General features: G+C 50.6%; 1 protein-coding gene across 1 annotated transcript in view; it reads left to right on the forward strand.

Moving 5' to 3' along the window:
• Positions 1-4,718: 4,718 nt before the first annotated feature.
• The window catches only part of DNAH9 (dynein axonemal heavy chain 9), a gene marked incomplete at both ends in the record, with an annotated part of 164,566 nt that continues 146,322 nt past the window's right edge, over positions 4,719-22,962 (forward strand). The window contains 13 exon segments of the mRNA XM_083874519.1: positions 4,719-4,789; positions 5,527-5,545; positions 5,549-5,643; positions 10,019-10,145; positions 11,435-11,690; positions 12,120-12,361; positions 13,332-13,467; positions 14,601-14,797; positions 15,685-16,112; positions 18,467-18,689; positions 20,262-20,428; positions 21,155-22,025; positions 22,615-22,745. Of these exon segments, the coding sequence (XP_083730645.1) occupies positions 4,719-4,789; positions 5,527-5,545; positions 5,549-5,643; positions 10,019-10,145; positions 11,435-11,690; positions 12,120-12,361; positions 13,332-13,467; positions 14,601-14,797; positions 15,685-16,112; positions 18,467-18,689; positions 20,262-20,428; positions 21,155-22,025; positions 22,615-22,745 (2,963 nt within the window).

Here is a 22,962-nt window from a genome sequence, read left to right on the forward strand (position 1 = left end):
CTCCCGTATGAATTTGATTGTGTTGTGGTTTTGAAGCATGAATCTGGGCTGTAACTGTAAAACCCACCTGCCCATTGAGGTAGATCCAACTGAGCAATGCACGTGGACAAGTGGAAAGCCAAGTGACCCTGGTGCTCTGTTTTCTGCAGCTCGGGGCTGATCAGTAAATCCCTGGTGCATGCCACCGAGTCAGCCATCATTGACTGGAGCCAGCAGATCCACAGAGTGTTGAAGAAAGACTCCTCAGAGCCTCTCCTGCAAGGCACCAACCCAACTCCAAAGGTGGAACTGGAGTTCTGGAGGAGCAGGTGCTGGGGGAAGCTGCTGCTGCTGGTTTGGGTCAAGGGGGGAGCCAAGAGCAGCTTCTTGAGGTTGTGTAGAGACCTGAGCCCAAAAATATTGCTCCCAGACATAAAATAATGATAATCTCTGAGTGCCTGCAGATGGCTGGGCAGTTGGCAGGCTTTGGCTTGGCCCCACCACAGTTCAGGGCTACACCAGGAGGGAGTTTTGTTGGAAATGCTGTTTCCATCACTGTTCACTAGGAGCCAGCCCCAGAGCAGAGCTGATGGACATTCTCCATGCTGTCAGCTGGCTGCTGGTGGTGCCAGAGAGGGGTTAGATGAGCCACGGAGTAGAATATCAACCTGCCCTTTGTGCTGTGTTGGCTCAGGTTGACTCGAGACAGAGCCCTGCCCCTGCAGAGCTGTCAGCAGTGGCTGCAGAAACACCCCCTGGCTCCTTTTGGCACAGCAGAGCTGCTCTCACCTGAACCTGGCACCAGCTGTGTCCTGTAGAGCTGCTCCCATTTCCTGCCACCACTGGGCTCAGTCCTTGTGCCACTGCAGAAAATCCTGAGTTGTGAGGTTTTTTGTTTTCTTTTCTTTGTGTTAGAGCTGGGATTAATACACAGGAGTTGCAGTTTCATGTTTGGACTCAGTGTTTATTAATTCTTATCTAAATTACAGTCTCACAAGTCATGAGCTCTAACAAGGTAGAAAATGGAAGTCTCTCTAACTTTTTCTAAGGCTATTTAAGCATAAACTATCCAATAATGAGCTGACACCTATATTTTTTATACTTTTGACCCAATAACTGACCACCCAAGGTCTGCAAGGCAGCCCTTTTCACCCAATTAGAAAAAAACCACCAAAAACCAAGAAGAAGGTGAAGAAGAAGGACTTAGACAATGCCCCAAATCCTCCATATTACCCCATATATATATTACTGTATACTAAAACCTTAAATTCTAAGTTTTTCACCCTATGAGATCACACAATACTATTCAAACTCCACACCCACAACCCCAGTGCCATCATTCAATTTTGGAAGCCTGTTCCACAGCCTCAGGTCAAATGCAGTGCTTGCCTGAGGGTCAGTGCCTTTTAGCACAGAAAGCCTGAAATCTTCAGCCTCCAGGGTTCCAACACTGAGTCAGGCCCAGGGCAAGCAGGGGTTTGGTGCTGCCCCAGCTGGGCTGGTAACATGTCCTGGCTGCTGCAGGTGTGCTGACCTGGAAGGCATTTACAGCCAGCTGACGGCCAGGAGGGTCAGCAACATGGTGGAGGTGCTGGAGAGAGTGCAGAGCATCTACGTCCCAGCCTTCCAAAACCTGCTCCTGGATGTGGAGGCAGGTGAGAAACTGGGGCAGTTTTGGTGCTGACTTCTGTCCTCTGATCACAGCCTGGGCTTCCAGTGTCCTGTGCTGGCCCTGCTGGGGTGACAGGGTGGTTTTGTGGGAGGGAGATGCCAACAGTGAGAGTTTCTTCTCCCTTAGTCTTGGTTTATTTGCAAGGGCACTTCTGGCACTTCTGAAAAGGCTGAGACAATTGGGATTGTTCAGTCCAGAGAAGAGACATCTTTGGAGTGATTTATTTTGGCCTTCCAGTGCCTAAAGGGGCTCCAAGAGAGCTGGAGATGGATTTTTTTTTTTTTTTTTTTTTTTTTTTTTTTTTTTTTTTTTTTTTTTTTAATGAAGGTTGGCAGTGACAGGACTAAGGCAAATGGTTTGATGCTGTCAGAGGTTAGACTAGATATCAGGAAGAAATCCATCCCTGTGAGGGTGGGCAGGCCCTGGCACAGGGTGCCCAGAGCAGCTGTGGCTGCCCCTGGATCCCTGAAAGTGTCCAAGGCCAGGCTGGATGGGGCTTGGAGCAACCTGGGACAGTAGAAAGTGTAAAAAGTTGTGTTTTAAGGTCCCTTCCAGCCCAATTCCATGGTTCTATGATTAGATGATGATGGTGATGACTCTCTTCATGTTGGTCCAGAGGTTTAGTTGCACAGGGATGTCCTGGTTTTATTAAAATTAATTAAAATTAATTAATTATTAACTCTGGGGTAGTTCTTCAGGGTCCAACCACAGAGCTGTACAAAGCTAAGCTGAAGGCTTCACCCAGTCAGGAACTCATTTCTGTCCTGCTACAGTCAGGACAGGTGGGACTGTGCTGCCCTCTGGCCATGGGGCTGCCAGAGCCAAAACCAGGCTCAGCTGAGCTCAGGCCCAGCCTGAAGTGATCCTACAGCCCATGCAGAGCTGTGTTTTTGGTGCTGCCAGGCACTGCTTGGCTTCTGTGGCCTCAGCCTCTGCCCAGAGCCTGTCACACCCCCTGTCCCCATTCCCTGTCCCTCACCATGGAGTCAGGCTGTTTGCTGTGCTGGTTAAGCTGTAGGTGAGCAGGGATCAGGGTGATTTTTGTCCAGCACGTGTAGGTGAGTGCTCTGAGCTCACCAGGACTGTCTGTTCCCCTTGGTGCCAGCACCCAGCTCATGAGCCCCCCACCTCAGCCTCATGGATTTCACCCCTTCTCCTCTCTCCTCCCACAGCTCTGAGCGAAGCTCAGGACATTGACCTGCACCTGACACCCCTCCAGCAGCCCCTGAAGGACATAGAGGCTGTTGAGTTCAGCAGGGTGAAGCCTCTCCTGGTCCCTCTGCTGCACGTGGTGTGCTGGATCTGGGTCACCTCCAGGCACTACAGTGTGCCTGTGCGGGTCGTGGTGCTGCTTCAGGAAATCTGCAACCTTCTCATTCAGCAGGTGTGTGGCTGTGGCACCTGTGTCTGCCACAGGAAGGGTTTTATGAAAGCCTCTTCTCTCTTTCTTTCCCCTCTCCTTCCTTGGCAAAGGGATTCTGAACTTGAGAGGAGGGGTCGGAGCTGTTCAGTGCAGGAAGTCACCTGTGCTGTGACAGCAGAAGTGACACCGCTGGTGTGATTTGGCTCTTCCAGGCCACGCTGTACCTGTCTCCAGAAGACCTTCTGAAAGGAGAGATGGAGGAGAGCCTGGGCAAGGTGCAAACAGTGTCTGACATCCTGAATGCCTTCAAAGGGGCGTTTGAGGAGAGATGGGAAAACCTGCACCAGTATTATGAGCCAGGCCAGGAAGTGAGGAAGTGGGATTTCCACAGCAGGCTGGTGTTTGCAAGGCTGGACAGCTTCCTGCAGAGGCTGGAGATGGTGAAGGTGAGACTCTGAAGCTGTGAGGTGTTGCAGGCATCAGGGAGCTCTGTAGCCATGAACTCCTTTGCTGGCATCTTCCCTCCCTGATGCCAGGGGATGGATGGGGCCACTCTGTGCTGTATGCTCCCCCTGACATCAAGGCCAGGACCTTGTTTGCCCAGTGCACATGCCAGATTTGCTGCTGTGTCCTTCTGCTCAGGCTGGTGGCTGTCATTGCTCCCAGGAGTGCTCTGGTTCTCGTGCTTTTATTGGGACAAGGGGCTGGGGGTTATGAGGCTGTGGTTTGCACAGCTGTGAATAAACCAGGACAAGTTCCTCAGCTTCCTGTGGCACTCAGGGACACTCTGGAGCTGGGCATCTCGTGGATCAGGAGAGGGACACATTCCACATTTCTCACCAGGTCATCCCTTCACATCCCAGTGGTGTCCCCAGCTGTGGGGCTGTCATGGGTTAACACAGCTTGGTTTTTAGTGAAAGAAGAAACAGTTCTCTGTAAGGACCTTGGAATTTCCTTTGGAAAGAACAGGAACCTATCGGAGGCAAATTTTTAGATACTGACACATTGTATAACCACTCCAGGGGTGTCCCTGTTTGCCATGGCTCCTCACTGTGACATGAGGCAGGGCAGGGACAGGGGCTGTCATGAGTACCATCACCCCTCAGCCCCCAGCATGGCTGAGGCTCCCTGAGTACCTGTTACACAACCACTGTGGTCCTCTGTGAGCTCTCCTGTGGTTATCAGCTCACTGCACCTGCTGGTCACATCTCTCTGAAGTGAATCTGTTTCTGGCTGGCCTGTTCCCAGCTGTGGGGTCAGGTGGGCACTGTACAGGCTGCTTTTGCCTATTCAAGGCAAGGTCTGGCTTGCTTTTCTCCTTCTCTCGTTCACTGCACTGGAACAGAAGTTTTACTGGTTTAACCACATTGTGTAACTCTGCTCATTCCTTAAGGAGCTGTGTTGAAAACCACAGTGCATGGCATCTATTTTAAAACTACCCATAATTGTAGAATCACAGAACGGTTTGGGTTGGAAGGGACCTTAAAGATCATCTTGATCCCAGCCTAAGCAGTCCTTTGGCCCAGGAGCAGACCTGGCTCTGTGCTGTGCTAACTGTTGTCATCTGCTGGTGGCTGAAGCTGTATGTGCCTCCTCTGGCTCTTCAGGGTCTCCTGACCACAGCCCTGGACCTGACACAGCTGGAGAAGATTGAGCTCGGGGGGATGAGAGGGAAGGCCCTGGGCCAGCAGGTGCTGCAGATGTATGAGGAGTTCCAGGAGGAGTTCCAGGTGTTCTCAGAGCGAACCTACGACTGCCTGGACCTGGCCAATGTGGTAGGTAGGAGCAGCCTGTGGGAATGCCAGCAGCACATCCTCCTTTCCAGAGAGCAGCTCCCTCTGCAACAGAGCCCTGGCTCTTCCTTCCCAGCTCCTTCCTGGGTTGGCTGTGATCTGATTGTTACCGTAGGGAACAGGGAGCTGCTGGCCTTTTCTGCCAATGCTTGGGAGTTCTTGCAGCTCCATATCTCAGAATCACAGAATTAACCTGGCTGGAAAAGACCTTTGAGATCATCAAGTCCAGACTGTGACCTAACACCACCTTGTCAGCTACACCATGGCACATCCAGGCTTTTTTATAAACACCTCCAGGGACAGTGACTCCAGCACCTCCCTGAGCAGATGATTCCAGTGCCCAATCACTCAGTGAAGAATTTTTTCCAGATATCAAAATTCCCCTGGCACAGCTGAAGTCTGGCATACCTTGCTGGTTCAGCGAGTGCTTCTGTGGGTTTTTGGGGTGGTGGTGTGGTCTTCGGGGAAAGGGGGTGTGAAAATAGCATGTCTGGCCTCCAGGCTCAAATTAGCACTTGTTGGACTGCAGGTCCATCCTGGAGGGCCATGAGCTCAGCCATAGGACAGGACAGAAGTGTCCTTGACTCTGTGAAGGGTGGCCAGAGGAGTGTTTTAATTCCTGGTGAATAAGAAGAGGAAATATCTCTGGGTTGGGAGGTAGCAGGCCATCTCCCCAGTGCCATCTCACAGCTCAGGACTTGCTGCTCCCCTTCCCACAGGAGTTTGAGCAGGATGCCTTGAACTTCCAGCAGAAGGTGGAGGACATTGACCTTCAGCTGGGCACTGTGTTCAGCCACGCCTTCAGTGATGCCCCAGACCTGGAGCATATCTTCAAGGTTTGTCTGTCCTCTCCTTTCTCTCTCTCTGAGCCCCACAGAGAGGCCAGACAGTGCTGGAGCTGCAGGCACATGGGACTGGGACAATGGGACAATGGCACTCTTGGGTTGGGCTTGGCTGGGGATGCTCAGACCTGTGGGTCCCCCTGGAGCTGGGAGTGTCCCTGCTCTTCATGACAGAAACAGAAGAGGCCTTTGCTCAGTTTGGGGAAGAGAAGCCAAAGAAATTACTCAAACCAGGCTTTTGGATGGCAGGAGTTTCACTGGGCTCCTTGGGAGGTGGAGGAAAGGCTGCTCTGAGTTCCAAAGCCAGGCTGGACAGGGTTTGAAGCATCTGGTCTAGTGGGAGGTGTCCCTGCCCATGGCAGGGAGTGGAATGAGCTGGCCTTTAAGGGCACTTCAAAACTATTCTGTGATTTTCTGATTTCCTGGTGAAAACTGCTGTTAAAACCAGGTGATCATTGTTAATATCAATTTGTTAATATATGGATGAATTTCAACTCTGAAAATTGAGGTTTTCTAGAAATGAGGTGGCTTTGTTTACCAGTCAATCTATGCTGCAGAGAAAGTAAATGGTATTTTCTGAAAAAAAATCAGTATAATTGTAATAAAGACTGTGGAAAATGGTAAGGGATAGCATTTATCTTTGTTTTGTTGTGGGTTTGGTTTTTTTTAATAGCAAATTTTGAAGCACTTGGAAGAATGACAGTTGGAATATGGTTCACCCATAGAGAAGGTCTGAGCATTTCTGTAACAAAGATGTTCATTGTGATATGGTTTAGTGGTGGGATTCAGTTAAAGGTGATCTTGGAGTTCTTTTCAAACCTTAATGATTCCAGAAAAGGCAGGAACTACTTGGGAAGGCAGAAGGGAAAACCTTCCCTTTGACAGAGTGTCCATCAGTGCAGACCTTTGAGTTCCTGAGGAAGACGAAGCACCTGCATCAGTGAGAAAAATCCCAGTGGGACTCTGTGCAGGAGTGTGACTTTTTTTTCCCCATTTCTTCCCCTGCACAGCTGCTTGCCATGTTCCAGAACCTCCTGGAGCGCCCTGTGATGGCTGCAGTTGCTGCTGACAAGGTCCCTGTCCTCCTCAGCATGTTCAGCTCTGCCCTGGACCAGGCCAGGCTCACCTACAGCAGGCACAGCCAGGCAGGGCTGCAGCTCGGTGGGTGCCTCGTGAGGAGGGAAACTGATTTCACAAGAAACTGGATTTAGACTGACTTAAGAGGGAAAAATAATTTGCTTTTGCTAAGCAAACTGGAACTTGCCAAATTGCAAAGGTTTTTAGCTTCTATGGTTCCTAGTGGGAAAGGAAGTGCCTGGGAATGCTCATTAAAGCAATGCCAATGTCCTTGTTTTAAATGTGCATGTGTGAGATGTGGCTGGGATAGAAGGGACATGCTGAGCTTTTTGCTTGGAATGCTGTAAATGCAAGGGGGAGGTGGGAATTCAGGCTCCCATCAGCCTTTTCCAGGTTTATTATTTCCTGGGAATGCTGGCACAGAAGGGAATAGGTAAATTCCTGTCAGATTATGAGGATTAGTGTGTCTTTTTGAACAGCAGCCTCAGGAAGACTGTTCTGGAACCAGGTAAGTCCCAGGAGAGGCAGCACTGCTGGAACCAGTGCAAGTTAACAGAGGGAATGGGGAGGTTCATGAAGCATGAGTCCAGCATTTGCTGTGACTTTGGGGAGTGTTGTTCTGTGCCTCTGAGATGGGATGGTCACAACCAGCTCCCAGCACAAATCCCTCCCTCAGTGTCTGTGGGAAGCAGAGAATTCACCCCAATCTGCTTTCCAGGACATGTCAGGCTTCTCCTCTGACCCACAACAGATGCATGGGACTGCTGGGTTCCTCACCTTCCCAAGGAATCTTCTGAACCTGAAGAACTGGACATTCTTGGTTCTGTTAACATGACTTTTTGTGCCGAATTTAATTATACAAGATCAGTCTTTGGTCAGGGGTGTTTCTCCTTACCACTCTATATACAAAAATCAGACTAATTAGTATAATCATACTTCTTTAGTCCAGTCTGTATTTAATAATATTCCCTTTCAGCTGCCATGGGGAATGTTTTTCATTTGTGGGAATAAATCCTGGCCTTCTATTCCAGCACACATCATAGGTGGTCCATGTAGCTTGGGAAAGCTTACTCTACTAACACCCCATGCAAAAATGTCTACCAGCACAAGACATCGGGGAAAAGACATATCCATCAATATGGTCGAAACTGGAAAGATGATTTCCAGCCTTGGAGTTTTAGAAAGAGGTTTCCAGCGTCTATTTTGCTACCACAACTCAGTTTAGGAGTAGCACTGAAACAACGGGACCTGCTGGGGTGTTGGCTGAGTAAGCAATTCAATACTCCCTCTCTTGCACAGAGTGATATTTTAGCAGGTGTTAAAGATAGTAGACATGCAACCTTACTAAACAGGGCCGTGATTGATTTTCTCTTACTAGCACATGGTCATTTAAGAATGACCATTCCAAATCCAGAGGCACGAGGGGATTTGTAGGTCCCAGCCCCACATGGTGTGACAGAGGTAGGATTTCAGGGAAGAGGCCTGGAAAGCAGGGCAGTTCTGTGGAGCTGAGCTGCTGTGGGGTTGCAGGGCTGATGAAATGCTGTTCCCTGTGGCCTGCCAGGGTTCCCACCCCTGCACAAGAATGCCCCTCCCGTGGCTGGTGCCCTGCTCTGGGCACAGGAGCTGAGAGCCAGGATCCAGAGGCCCTTGGAGCACATGAGGCACATCCCATGGCTGTGAGTATCTGTTCCAGATAAGTTCCTTTGTGACCATCTGGAAGTCTCTAGTCAATCTTTAGATGTTTTTTCTGTGTTGAACCCTATCCAGTGGCTGCAGCTGAAGCAGCCCTTAGTGAAGAGGTGAGAGGTGGGTGCCCTGGAGCCTTTCACTTCCCTGCCATCTTTGTTTTTCGAAGAAGCTCTTTAATTGGATTGATTTTGGAGTGACTGAGAGGCACAGTGGAATGGTATATAGTCTGGTCAACTTTTAACATAGCCCTAGGTTGCAGTTAAAATAGGTGTTGCAACCTTTCCCACTAATTCCTCTCAGCACAGTCTCCAGGACCTCCTTGGGAGCAGCCCAGCTCTTGGGCATTGGCAGAAGATAACTTTCTCAGCATTAAATGAAGGAAAAATTACCCAAAATCAAGAAACCAAACCAGGGCTGGAATTCTCATCATCCCTGCATTCAGCATGGATTTTACCCCTCTGTTTAGAGCAGTTAGGGGCAAGTCCTTCAGCAGGGTGGTGTGAGGCTTTCCCATGTGCAATTCCATAGGGAGAAAGGATTGAAAAGCAAAAATGAAGATATGTATATATATAAGTGTATATATATATATATATATATATATATAGATCATATATATAATATATGATCTATACAATATGTATTATTGCATACATTTTTTTTTTCAATGCATTATATAAACAGCCATTCACACAGCTGTGACCTGCATCTAGTGGGGCACAGCTGTGACAGAAAACTGTCAAGAGTAAAATGTTTAAAAGTGATGTTTGGTAACTGATTTTTCCAGCAGCCTTAGGCCCTTCTCCCATCCCAGTTGTTGGTCCTCATTTTACAGCATGGAAACAGCTGAGAGGGAGCACAGGGGGCTTTGCGCAGGGAGAGAATTCGGGGTGAAATCCAAGCAGGCTGTGCCTGCAGACCGTGGGGAACCTTGGGAAGGGGTAAATGAAGACCTCAACCCTCAGGACTAAAGGTGAGCCATGTCCGTTGTGCTGCCAGGAGCTTGGACTCTGCCCGTGGAAGAAGGGTGGTGCAGAAATATGAAGAAATGATCCAGCTTCTCGACAGGTACAGGGGACTCGGGCAGGGCTGTAGCTCAGGAAATATTCCCCTCCCCTAAGCCACCTCCCAGAACATTTGGCTGCCCAGGGCTTGGGAATGTCCCTTTTTAAGCCCGAGGGAATTTCCTGCTGGGAGAGGCAGAGGGAGCCTGTTTCTGGGCACCACAGGTTTGCTGGGATGGCTTCAAATCCTGCAGGGGAGGAACAGGGGCTCTGCAGCCCAGCAGAAACATCAGAGCAAGCTGCTGTGGGGTGGAGGAGCTGCTCTGGTGGAAAGGCTGGGGTAGGAGAAGTCTCTGTTCTCCTGTGCCTGTTCACTGGCTGTGTCCACAGTGGCTGAGAGACCTTTGCTCTCCTGACTTGATGCTGCCACTGTTTTTTGAGTGTTTGTCTTGCAAGCACTGTTGTTTGTGGAGAGGGCATGGGTGGGTTTTGAATGTTCCTTCACTTTCTTTAGTCCTCAGAGTGGACTTGGCTTCCACTCTGTTACAGCTGCACTCTGGCCTGGTAACTACGTGGTGCATGTTTCTGTTTTCTGGCAGGTACCAGGAAAAGCTGTATTCAGACTGGTCCCAGACAGTCTCAGAGAAATCCCAGTACAACCTCACTCAGCCTCTCATCCAGCGAGATCCACAGACCAAACTGATCACGGTCAACTTTGATCCCCAGGTAGGAGTGATGCCTTGGGAAGGCTGACTTGGAACAGAGATTGGACAGAGATAAGAGAATAAAGTAAATATTTATTAAAATACCTTTAAGGACACACCTTGGGCAGGACAAGAGCCTGGCCAGGGCTACACCCAAGGTGGACCCAAAATGGTCATGAAATGGACAAACAGTCACCAGGTCTCACGCTTTGATAAGTTTTGGTCCATTTGCATATTGGAGTTTAATTGTCCAATTACAGCTTCAAGTTACGAAGTCCCATCCTTCTTGTTCCTCCCTTCAGCCCACCCTTGTTTGTGCTTTTGAGCTGAAAGTTGTCCTTGGTGTGCAGCGGGAAAAGGATTTGTTTTGTGTCCCTGCTCTGTGCAGAGCTGAGTGACACTGGCAGTGAGCTCAGAACTGCACCCCTGGGCAGCACAGAACCTGAAATACATGAAAGATAAAACTTAAGGCACCAAGAGCTGCTGCCCCTTGGCTCTCCTGCCCCCCAGGGCATGTCCCCAAGCTGTGGGGGACACCTGGTGGGGTTGGTCCTGGCTCTGTTCTCTGTGGAACCCCTCCCATGGGGGTAACAAGGATCTGCCATAGGTCTGCTCTGCCTATATAACAGGATTACAGTTTGAGCAGAGCAAATTCAGGTTAAAGCCAGTGGCAGGAAGTCCCTCAGGACTCAGATGTGTAACTGGTGTCAGTGTGTCCAGAGCAGGGTTGATACTGGTGTGGGGAGTGATGGGACATCATCTATAGGTGCATATTCATGTTGTGTGTACTGAAACCTGAGCTTCTGAAAGGGTGTAAAAAAGCCAGGGAAGGTTTGTTTTGTGACTGCAGAAAGCTTTGATGGAATGTGACACCAGAAGAAGTTGAGTCAGTGGGCTTGAGGCCATGGTACTATTTTTTAAATTATTTTTTATGCCAATCAGCCCAGCAAACCAAAAGAACTGGAGCTGTCCTGTCTTTCACTTTGATAATGGCCAGTGGCTCTTGCAGGAACAGTATTGCTGAGGCTTGTGATGTGGCTCAGCCTTCATCTGAGAGGGGATGGCTGAGAGGACCAGAGATGATGGTGGCTTTTAGAGGCTGGTTGGTATTTAACAGAGCTGGGAAGAAATCCAGAGTCAGAGATCAATGGGACACAGGTGGAATGGACCAGGAGCTGTCCAGGCCCTTTCCAGCTTGCTGCTTTGGGAATAAACCAGCAGGAAGCCCCTGTGATGCTCAGAGTGGATTGGAAGGAAGGCCAGGAGCTGGGAGGGCTGTGCTGTGCTCAGCTCTGTGCCTTCCTTCCCCAGCTGGTGTCGGTGCTGAGGGAGGTGAGTTACCTGCAGGGCAGTGGGGCAGGAGCCATCCCCCTGGCAGCAGCCGAGGTCTATTCCTGCAAGGAATCCTTCCAGCAGCTGGTGGCCAGCCTGGAGCTGATGGGGAACAGGTACAACAAGGTCCTGAGGACGGTGCTGGAGGTGGAATATCCTCTGGTGCAAGGGCAGCTGCAGGACATCGACTTGAAGCTGAGAGAGGCAGAAGAAACACTGACCTGGAAGATGGAGGGTGAGCTGGCTCTGTGTGACACCCGGGTCTCCTCATGTTCCCCCGTGTGCCCAGTATCTCTGCTACCTGGTTCCCAATGGCAGTTCCCAGCAGGACAGGGCACTCTTTGGTGTGCCCAGCCCTGGGGAGGTGAGGAGCAGCTCCTGGCATGCCTGCTCTTTTCCACATTCCCTTGGGGCTGGGGACAGGATCCTGCTCCCCTCAGGTTTAGCCCATGCTCTGGGAAGGAGAGGCTCTGGTGGTCCCTGCTGTGGCTTATTGGGGAAGGAGAGAGGTAGAGGTGGTTCTGCTGCTCGAGATGGAGAATCTCTTACCTCAAGGATGTATGAGAAATACGTGAGACCACAGGGAAAAAGTCTGAAGGAGAGAATACCAGAGCTTGGCTCAGCAGCTCTGAAAAAAGCTGATCGATCATCTCATTTTCCTCAGGTGTCTGGGAGCACATCTCCGGGGTGATGGGCGATGTCTGTGACCTGGAGCAGAGGGTGCAGAAAGCCAAGGACAATGTTGAGGAGATACAGAGCGTGGTGCGCTCGTGGGGGTTGCCCATATTCGAGAGGAGGGATTCCAAGAGGGAGTCAGTGCTGAGCCTGGAGGAGTGCCAGGAGTGCCTGGAACGGCGTTACAGCCTCGTCAGGGACTCTGGGCAGAGGATCCACTCTCTGGTGAAGGTGAGGGGGCACCCTCAGGGCTGGGGGGCACCTCAGAGGCTCCGTGGTGTCCCTGCAGCACTGAAAACGTCCAGAGATGCTTTGCCTTAAATGAACTCCCTGAACCCGTTTGAAAAGCTGACCCAGTGTTAATTGATGTTGTCTCTGAGGGGTGAGCTGGGGTGAGGGTGTAGAGCTGGCTGGGCTCCCAGCCCGGGGCAGGACCGGCTGGAGCTGCAGCCCAGGGAAGGGTCTGGCTGCAATCCTGGCTGCTAGAGAGCCACTAGAGGGGAGTGGTGCATCGGTTTGGGATCCTGCTCCAAGGAAAAATCCTCTGAGGTGTTTACCTGAGAACAGAGGCTGGGGCTGACTCTTTGGTTTCAGGCTTGATGTCCTTCTGTGGAGCAGGAGGTGATGCTGACCACCCAGGGAGAAGCTGAGTGACAGGAGAAAAACTGCTGTCCCAAACCTTGGTGTTTCCCAGCAGTTTTGCCAGAGCTCAGAGTCCCCTGCAGGGCAGGAGAAGCCCCAAAGCTCTGCTCTTCACCTGCCTGGAGCCAGGTGTTGTGCATGTCAGAGACAGCCCCTGGCCTGGAAGGAGATGGGTTATAGGCCCAGCCCTCTCCTGAGGATCTCTGCCTGGCCTTGGACTCTGAAGAGAACCACATGGGTTCGTCAGGATGGGCCTTTGAAACCCCCAGTTCTCCCTGCCCCAGGGGTGCAGAGCAGCCCCAAGCCCCATGGCCACGGAGAAGGGGGAGGAGAACACGTGGAAGACCTTCTAAGGCTCTTCTGCACTCCGTTTTCACCTTGAAGTGTTTCTGGAAACGAACCAGCCCTTGACAGGAGCAAATCATGGCCATGCCTCAGCAGGAAGATCCACCCCTGCAAGGCTGACACTCTTGTGCTGCCCAGCATCAGCCCTTGGGTAAGGGCTGCTCTCTAGGACAGACTCAGCCTGTTGTGTGAAGGAATCTTCCTTATCTTCCAGGAAAACCAGAGCCTCCTCCTTTCAGACCCAGCATCTGATGCCTGGAAGGTGTATTTGGATTATGTGGATGAGATAGTCCTGGATGGATTCTTCACTGCCATTGAGTGCTCACTCAAGTACCTCCTGGAGAACACAGGTGACTCCTGTTTCCTGTCCCCTGGCTGCAGTGGCTGCTCAGCCTCTCCAAGGGGACACCTCTGGTTGTGCTCCCTCATACTCAAAGATTGTTCTCTTCCTCCTGGCTTTCCTCTGGCACTGGAGCCTGCAGGAGTGGAGAGTTACTCTATCACTGGTCACTGGCTTGCTCAGGGGAAGGGATGGAGGTGACTGCACTGTTTGCAAGGCTTAATGGATAGAGACAACTGAGGCTTCCTCCCACTTCTCTGCTTGGACAGCAGTCACCTCCCACCCTCCCATGCCCAAAGCATCAGGGTGGCACCATCCTTCCTCTGTGGGGGGAGTCTTAAGAGCCAGTTCTGCTCCTGAAAGGCTAAAATAAAACCCTCAGCCCCTGAGCATTAGTCCTGGCCAGAGCTGGGTTCAGGAGGCACCAGCCCAGCTCTCCTTGCTCTGCTGAGAGCAGCTTGTGTGCAGCTAAAGCACATCTCCAGGAACGCCTCCCTTCTGGATGTGGTGGCACAATGAGCCAGGGAATTGCATGCAGTTCTTCACCATCTTGTTAAAAACTAGCATATGTTGTCACATTTGCATCTGGCTTCAGTTTCTGGTTGCTGTTTGTGGTGGGTTTTTTTTTTTTTTTTTTTTGGTTTTTTTTTGTTTTTTTTTTTGGTTTTTTTTTGGTTTTTTTTTTTTTTTTTTTTTGTTTTTTTGTTTTTTGTTTTTTGTTTTTGTTTTTGTTTTGTTTTTTTTTTTTTTTTTTGTTTGTTTGTTTTTTCATGCCTTTCACCACTAAATTAAAGAGCCACTTGGTTCCTGTTGATTTTCTCCTCTGCAAGCACTTCCATGCTGGCATTGTTCAGCTCTCAGACTCCCTCTGCATTAGCTGAAGAGCCTGGTCTCTTCAAGCTTTTTCCCCTCAGGGTGTTTTCTGGTCCTTAAATCACTTGTGTCTCACCTGTTCCCCACTGTCTTTGGTGGGTACCACAGCACAGCTGGTTTGCCAACACCTCCATGGGTTGTGCAGACACCAGTGAGTGTCTGCCACCCTCCTGCTGTCCCTGCAGGGCATCTGGCATCTTGTAATAGGATGTTAGTGGTGGCTCAAGATTCCTTAAAAAAGATCCTGACATCTCTGTTCTTCCCTACCAGATCCTAAGGCAGGGCTCGCTCCCCTATTTGAGGTGCAGCTGGATTTGGTGGTGCCAGATTTGGTGTTTCACCCTCCCTTGGACCCTGGCACCAACGATGGCTTCTGTGACATGGTGGAAAGTCTTCTTCAGGGCATCTACCACATCTCCTCGCTGGTGCCCCGGCTGGCCACGCACAGCGGCTTCTGCCACTACCAGGTCTGTCCTCCAGGGCTTCCCCAGCCTAGGTGGCCATGAGGAGGTGCCATGTGCTCCCACATCACTGTGCTCTGCTCTTTCCTCTCTCCTCTCCCTCTCCACTCTCATTTCTCTTCTCCTTTCTTTTCTCTCCCTTCTCCCCTCTTCTCTCTCTCCTTTATCTACTCCTTCCCCTTTCCCTTCTCCCAGTTTCTCTATCTCCTTTCCCTCCTCTCTCCTTTTTCTCTCCTTTCTCTCTCCTTCTCTCCTTTCTCTCTCCTTCTCTCCTTTCTCTCTCCCTCCCTCCTTTCCTTCCCCATTCTCTCCTCTCTCTCCTCTCCTTCTCCACTCTCTTTTCTCTTCTCCTTTCTTTTCTTTCCCTTCTCCCCTCTTCTCTCTCTCCTTTCTCTCCTCTTTCCCCTCTCCCTCCTTCCAATTTCTCTGTCTTCTCTCTCCCTTTCTCCTTTCCCTCCCCATTCTCTCCTCTCTCCACTCTCTCCTTTCTCCTCTCCCTCTCCACTCTCTCCTTTCTCTTCTCCTTTCTTTTCTCTGCCTTCTCCCTTTTTTTCTCCACTTTCCTCTTTCCACTCTCTTCTTTCCCCTCTCCCTTCTCCTACTTTCTCTCTCTCCTTTCCCTCCTCTCTATTTTCTCTCTCCCTCTCTCCTCTTGCTCTCCACTCTCTCCCTTCTCTTCTCCTTTCTTTTCTCCTTTCTTTTCTCTCCCTTCTCCCCTCTTCTCCCCCCTTTCTCTCCTCTCTCATTTCTTTCCTTTCTCTCCTTTATTCTTTCGCTCCTTTCTCTCCTTTCTCTCCTCTATCCTTGCGCTCTTCCCTCCTTTCCCTCTCCTCTTTCTTCTCTCTCTCCTCTCCCCTCCCACCTCACCCTTTCCCCCCTGTCCCCCCATCCAGGCTGACCTGGAGGACATGCCCGACCTCAGTGCATTGCGCCAGGAGCTGCTGAGCCGCACCGAAGCGGCGGCGGCTGCGTGCTGCGAGCACCGTGCGGGGCTGGAGCGCTTCTCACACCTCTGCGGGGAGGACAGGAGGGAGCTGTGCCGGCAGCTCCTGCTCTACGGCCACGCCCTCACACCCGCCGACCTTGAGGCCCAGGGCCAGGATGGCGTCCCCGTGGCATCGCCGCCCACCCTGCAGCAGTTCGGGGAGCACTTGGGCTCCTACAAGCGGCTCTACCAGGAAGTGGCTGCCATGCCTCCCGTTCGCACCTTCCTGGGCTGGCTCAGGCTGGACATGCGGCCCTTCAAGGCGGCCTTGCTCAATGAGATCAAGAGGTGGAGCTTGGTGTTCAAGCAGCACCTCCTGGACCATGTCACGCACAGGTGAGAGCTGGTCCTGCCTCTGCTCCTGGGGTTTCTGTTGGCTTGGCTTGTTCTGCCCACATCCGTGAGGACAGGCAATGACTGTGATGGGTTGGCGCGGAAGAAAAACGGGCGATGGGTCTTAGGTGGAAAATCCAAGGTTGTTTTATTCTTCGTTTTTGTTCTTTATTTTTTTTTTTTATTATTATTATTACCTCTTCAAGCCTGAGGTCGGGCATATCCCCCAGGTCAGCCTGGATGGGGAACTGAGGGACAGGGGAGAAAAGCTGAGGTGAGAGAGGAGAGAGAAGAGAGGAGGGAAAGGAGAGAGAAGGGAAGGGGGAAAGGAGGACAGAGGAATAACAGGAGCACTCCCAAGTACAGCCAAGCACTAAGACCTTGAACAAATGGTGATCCCAATTTATATACACTAACATGGAACATTCTAGCAACATTCTAACCAATCATAATGAGCAACCATATCAGCATGGTAGCTCCCATGATCCCGCTGGAACAAACTCTAACTCTCCCTGACCTGAAACAATGTCCCTGAACTTAGGGTGTTACTTTCCATGGGGTTGATCCTGACTAAGGCTGGCTGGGCTGTATCATTTCACACAGGTCAGGTGGAGAATCATGGAATATCCTGGGTTCGAAGGGATCCACAAGGACCATCCAGTCCAGGTCTTGGCAACACCAACAGTCCCACCCTGTGCATCCCTGGGAGCACTATCCAAATGCTCCTGGAGCTCTGGCAGCCTCGGAGCTGTGACATTCTCCAGAGCTAATACAGGACCAAAGAAGGGCCTGTGCTGCACAACAGCTCCATCCCATCCCTCTGTCTTCTATGCCCTGGTCTCTGCTGGATGTGTGAGCTAGGAACAGTGAGCTAGGTGCCACTGGGAACAGTGACATCACTTGAGACATCCCTGAGCTGATGCCCTGGGACCCAATGTAGAGTGTGTGTTTGCCCACTCCACTTGAACCAAATAATCCCATCTCTGCCATGCCTCTGGGCTTGCTTTACTGGATTTGATGGTGGCCATCAGTAAATTTGCATTAACGTTAGGAGGTTATGGATTTGATGATGGCCATTAGTAAATCTGCAGTAACGTTAGGAGGTTTCTAAAAGCCCATGATTCAGATAGCCTGGCATGAGCAGTCATAGGGAGGCATCTTCAGGCTACAAAAAGGAGTAGTTTGGGCTCCAACTTTTGCATTAACATGTGTTCCTTGCTCTGAAGAGCTGCTCAGATCTGTGCAGGACAATGCCTTGGGTGATTTATTGGTTGCAACTTAGTCACAACTGAAGGGTGTCTTAGGTTGTGGATACTCCCAGGGGAGTGCTCACAGACATCTGAAGAGGAGGCTGCTTCGTGGAGTGGTGATGTGATCTCTTGTGTGCTTTTCAGCACCATAAATCTGTCTGATAATTTCTTTGCAAAGAAGTTTTGTGTGGCATAGAACAAGCATTTAGAAGCTGTTATTGAGAGTCCCTGACTCAGCAGTTTAGTCTTTATTAGGTGAAGTATTTAAGGATACTTTTAGGCCCAGCAGCATCCAGAGAATTTAAGCAGGCACTTAAAAAGCATTTTGAGACCCAGGAGCCCATTGTTCTCTGCTGAAAGTGCCCAGTAGCTGATGAGGTTAAGAACAGGATAAGCAGGTGAGGAAATGTGACCCAAACACTCTCCTCATCTGTGATGGTTTATGGCTCAAGGGCTTTCAGAGACAAGGATCTTAATTTTATGTTTCTGGAGGGATTTTTTTTCCCTCCCACAAATGTCCAGTTGCTTTTCTAAACTGCTCTGAATTTGCCTCAGCTGCAGAAGGGGGCTGCCCTGTGAAGAGAGGCACTGCATGAAGTGCAAACAATCCCTGTCTGTTACAGGTTTGAATTGTGTCAGGTTCACTTGGGGAGCTTGGATTCTTGTAGTGGAAGAGGTGGGGTGAGAACTGTCACAGAATCCTAGGATGGTTTGGGTTGGAAGGGATCTTAGAGCCCATCCAGTGCCACCCTTGCCATGGGCAGGGACACCTTCCACTGTGCCAGGCTGCTCCAAACTCCATCCAGCCTGGCCTTGGACACTTCCAGGGATCCAGAGGCAGCCCCAGCTTCTCTGAGTACCCTGTGCCAGGGCCTCCCCACCCTCCCAGTAAAAACTGGATACCCCTCCAGAGCCCTCCTGAGCTCCCTTTGTTCAGGTACTCTGTCTCCAACTTGAGAAGTCCCAACATGTCTTTCTGTTCTCTGAAGGGAGCTGTACCCCATCCAGGGATACCTTTGAGCAGGAATTCCAGTTCTGAGGCCGGATATTAATTCCAAAGGACCTGCCCCTCATCCTGTTCTTCCTTCCTTGCTTTCTGCTCTACAGCTTGGCCGACCTGGACGAGTTCATCCAAACTGCTGAGAAAGGTTTGAGCAGAAAGGTGGAGAAAGGTGACTACAGTGGCTTGGTAGAGGTCATGGGTCACCTGCTGTCTGTGAAGGAACGTCACAGTGCCACTGATGCCATGTTTGAGCCCCTGAAGGAAACCATTGAGCTGCTGAGGGCCTACGAGCAGCAGCTGCCTGAGGAAGTCCACCAGCAGCTGGAGGTGGGTGAGGGGTTGTGGCGGGCACAGCAGTTTGCCCAGGAGCAGAAATAGAAGGGAGCAGGAGTGGAGGAACATCCCAGGGATATTCAAGGCCCTGCTCCCTGTCATTAGAGGGCCTCAGTGGGCAGTGTTTTGCTATTGCAGGATGTGCCTTAATAGCTATGAATCTTGGAGTTATATTGAAATTTTTTTCTTTTAAAGCAGAGATTAAGCCTTTTGTTGTGTGTGAAAAAACATGGAATTGCCTGCTCCAACTCCCAGCGATTACTCTTGAAAAAAAATTAATGCATTTTCAAATCCATCTGTTAATTAGGTTGAATTATAATTATTTTTAAATAAGCTGGTTCTTGGCAGCTATGGAGATGGGAAGGATATTGTTGGCAGAGGAGCTGCCTTCTCACAGGACTTCAGTCCTCCTCTGGGTCAAGACCACCAGATTTGCTTTACCCAGAGGACCTCCCTGGGGGCAAGTTATGGAAATGTTTTGGCATCTTTCCACATCTGGCTCTCATGAGTCAGTTTTTTGGTTTTTTTTTTTTAATTCCTTTTGTTTCTGCAAAAGGGACCATGAGCTGAAGGTGGTAAAAGATAGTGAGGTTCCCAACCAGTGTTGGAGGACAGAGACAAGCCCTGCCAGCAGTGACTTCATCCATCATAAAGCCCAGTCCTGTGGGGAACCCAGCTCCACTAAATCCCCCTGCCTGGGAGCTGCTGGTGTGTGCCTGCTTGTGCAAATACCTTCAAATAACTGATTTACTTCCCTGATAGGAGTGATGAGGGTTTTTGAGCAGCCATCCAGATGCAGGAGGCAGCAAAAGAATTATTCTTTCTGGAGAGTGACAGCAACACTTGTGTGTGAATGATTCACTCCCTCCTGCATGGAGTGGGAAAAGCAGAGATTCCTCTGGGCTCCTCTCCCTCCGTGGCTGTGGAGATGGATGGGTTGGAGCTTGGGAGGAAAAGAAGGAAGCAGCTCTGTGTGTGGCCTTGGATAGTGATTTCTACTGAGACTCTAATGAAAAATGCCAGGAAGAGCCCCCTCAGGAGGGGCTGGCCCCACCCTGAACATCTCTGCTGCCTCTGAGCTGCCTGCAGCTATTCCTCTTCTTCCCATGGTGGGTCTCCATTAATCTCCTCAAGAGTGTGAGCTGGTATGGAGAGAAACCCAAAACCTTTTCTGTGGGCTTGCACAGCATGTGGAGAAGAGGGAACCTCGGGACAACAGAGCCCTTGGCAATCATGGAATTGTCAAGGTTGGGAGAAACCTTTAAGATCATAAAACCTCACCATCCACCCAGCATCACCACTAAACCATGTCCCCAGGTGGCACATCCACAGTTTTTTTTAACACTTCCAGGGATGGTGGCTTCACCACTGCCCCGGGCAGCCTGATGCTTTACAACCCTCATTTCCAATCCAAACCTCGCCAGGCACAACATGGGCCATCCAACCAACCTCCCTCACCGTTCTAGCCACGAGATCTGTCTCTTTTCCCATTCCGTAGTTATTCATGAGCCGATCTCACCCTGCAGAGCCAATCCTGCTTTCCCAGCAGTGCCATTGTGCCCACAGGAGCTGCCAGAGAAGTGGAGCCAGGTGAAGAAGCTGGCTGAGGCCGTGAAGCAGAAGGTGGCCCCTCTGCAGGCCAGCGAGGTGACAGCCCTGCGGCAGAGCTGCGCTGCCTTCGACGCCCAGCAGCTGCAGCTCCGGGAGCGCTTTGGGAGGGAAGCTCCCTTCAGGTACAGGTGTTCCAGCATCACACCAGCCTGGAGAGAAAAAAAATCTCATCCCTGTGATGCCTTAGAGTGGCTCCCTAGAACAGAGGCTAGACAGAGTTAAGAGAATAAAGTGGGTGTTTATTAAAGGTTTTCTATAGATGCACCTTGGACAGTGCAAAAGCCTCCCAGAGGCTACACCCAAGGTAGATGATGGTCTCCAGTTTTTCAGCCAATTACAAGTTTGGTCTATTTGCATATCAGGGGTTAATTATGCTATTACAGCTTCAGGTAATGAAGTCATATTCCCCCAGTTTGCTCCACCCCAATTCACTTTTGTTTGTACTTTTTGGGGCCTGAGGCTGTGGTGTGTCCTTGGATCACAGGCCCAGAGGAATTGTTTTGTCTGACCAAAATATGAAGACAGTTAACTAACACTTTACATGAGATTTAGAGCTATGCATTAATGCACTATAGGATTTGAAAAATATAGCAGTTAACATCTTAAGGCATCACCTGCATGTCCTGGTGATCCACAGATCTCCCTGCTCACAGCCTGCTGTGCCTGCAGTGTTGTGTCCCTGGAAAGAGGTTGGGTTTGGGTGGTGCCAGCAGTGCCACGTGGCTCAGCCATCAGGGTGTAGTAGAGACCTTTCATCTCTCCCGTGGCTCTTAGAGGCTCTCTTTGTTTTATGGGTTCTTTAGAAGTCGTTACAATATCACTTATGAAGAATAAATGTTTATTTCTAGGTTTGACACCAAAAAGCCTTATCAACTGCTGGATGCAAAGCACATGGAGATTAAACAGATGGAGTCAGCCATGACCTCGATTTATGAGTCAGCTGGTCTGTTTGAAGTCATGGTGCCAGAGTATAAACAACTGAAGCAGTGCAGGAAGGAGCTGTGTCTTCTCAAAGAGCTCTGGGACATCATCTCCCTGGTGAACACCAGCCTCGATGACTGGCAGACCACCAGGTGGGTTGATATTAACGTGGAGAACATGGACCTGGAGTGCAAAAAGTTTGCAAGAGAGATTCGGAATTTGGACAAGGAAATGAGGGCGTGGGATGCTTTCAGTGGGCTGGACAGCAAGGTGAAGAACATGCTGACAGCCCTGAAGGCTGTGGCAGAGCTTCAAAACCCTGCCATCAGGGAAAGGCACTGGAACCAGCTGATGCAGGTGACGGGCGTGAGGTTTGTGATGGACTCAGACACCACCCTGGCTGACCTCCTCAAGCTCAGCCTGCATGAATTTGAGGGGGAGGTCCACGGCATCGTGGACAAAGCAGTACGAGAAATGAGCATGGAGAAGGTGCTGAAGGAGCTGAGGATGACCTGGAGCTCCAGGGAGTTTCAGTATGAGCCTCACCCCTGCACCCACATCCCCTTGCTGAAGTCAGACGAGGAGCTCATTGAAACTCTAGAAGACAACCAGGTGCAGCTGCAGAATTTGATGTCATCCAAATACATTGCTTTCTTCCTGGAGGAGGTGTCTGCCTGGCAGAGGAAGCTCTCCACTGCTGACTCTGTCATCTCCCTCTGGTTCGAGGTGCAGCGCATGTGGTCTCACCTGGAGAGCATTTTCATCGGCTCAGAAGATATCCGGGCACAGCTGCCCCAGGTGTGAGCCCCCAAATCCCACATTTCCTCTTTGGAAAGTGCTGAAGTAGGGGCTCCATTATTAAATGGAGTTATCCATAGTGCCAAAATCCCCAAAGCAGGGCTGTTCTCCCAGGATATTTTTGTACCCCAGGCTGTGTTTGAGCCATGCTGAGGGGCTGATCTTCTCCCTTGTACCACTGCATGGCAAGCACAGGGTTCCTGGGTGCTGAGTGAGAGCTGCTGCCTTCCTTCAGTGCTGCAGGCATCTTCCCTCTTCCTTCAGAGGGGAGAGGACTGAGATCATTACTCAGACACTGCAAATCATCAAATTGAGCTGGCCCAGGCAGTTTTGGCAGCTTTCCCTCCTTGTCCTTCCACACTGGTGCTGGGGAAGAGCAGCTTTTCTCCTTCTCCTGCTCTAGGGACCTCCTCAGGGTGCCTCCAGCCCAGCTCCCAGTGTTATTCCAGGCTCACAGCCATGCTAAGGGGGAACATGCCTTTCACTGGTGAGGGAGGAACTTTCCCCTCACCCCAGAGACAGCCCTCAGAGGATGGGATCTCTCAGCATCCCATTAGAGCATTGCTGTGACCTTTGTGTCCCTTTGTAGGACTCCAAACGTTTTGAAGGCATTGATGTGGATTTTAAAGGACTGGCCTATGAAGTTCAGAAAACCCCAAATGTGGTCGAGGCCACCAATAAGCCAGGTCTGTCCCAACAACTGGAGGACATCCAGAGTAGGTAGGTAGAGCCTCAGTCCCAGGATTTTGTCAGAGACTGGAATCAGCCATGTGAAGTTGGTTGAACCTGTGCTCCAAGGCTTTTTCTGAGGCTCTGTCACAAATCTCCAGCTTTTCTGATCTTCCTCAAGTTTTTGTATTTGTGACCCATCACCCTGGGAGGATGGTGAGGCCCTGGCACAGGTGCCCAGAGCAGCTGTGGCTGCCCCAGGATCCCT

This window comes from Zosterops lateralis (assembly GCF_965231275.1).
Source record: "Zosterops lateralis genome assembly, chromosome: 18".
Taxonomy (NCBI): Eukaryota; Metazoa; Chordata; class Aves; order Passeriformes; family Zosteropidae; genus Zosterops; species Zosterops lateralis.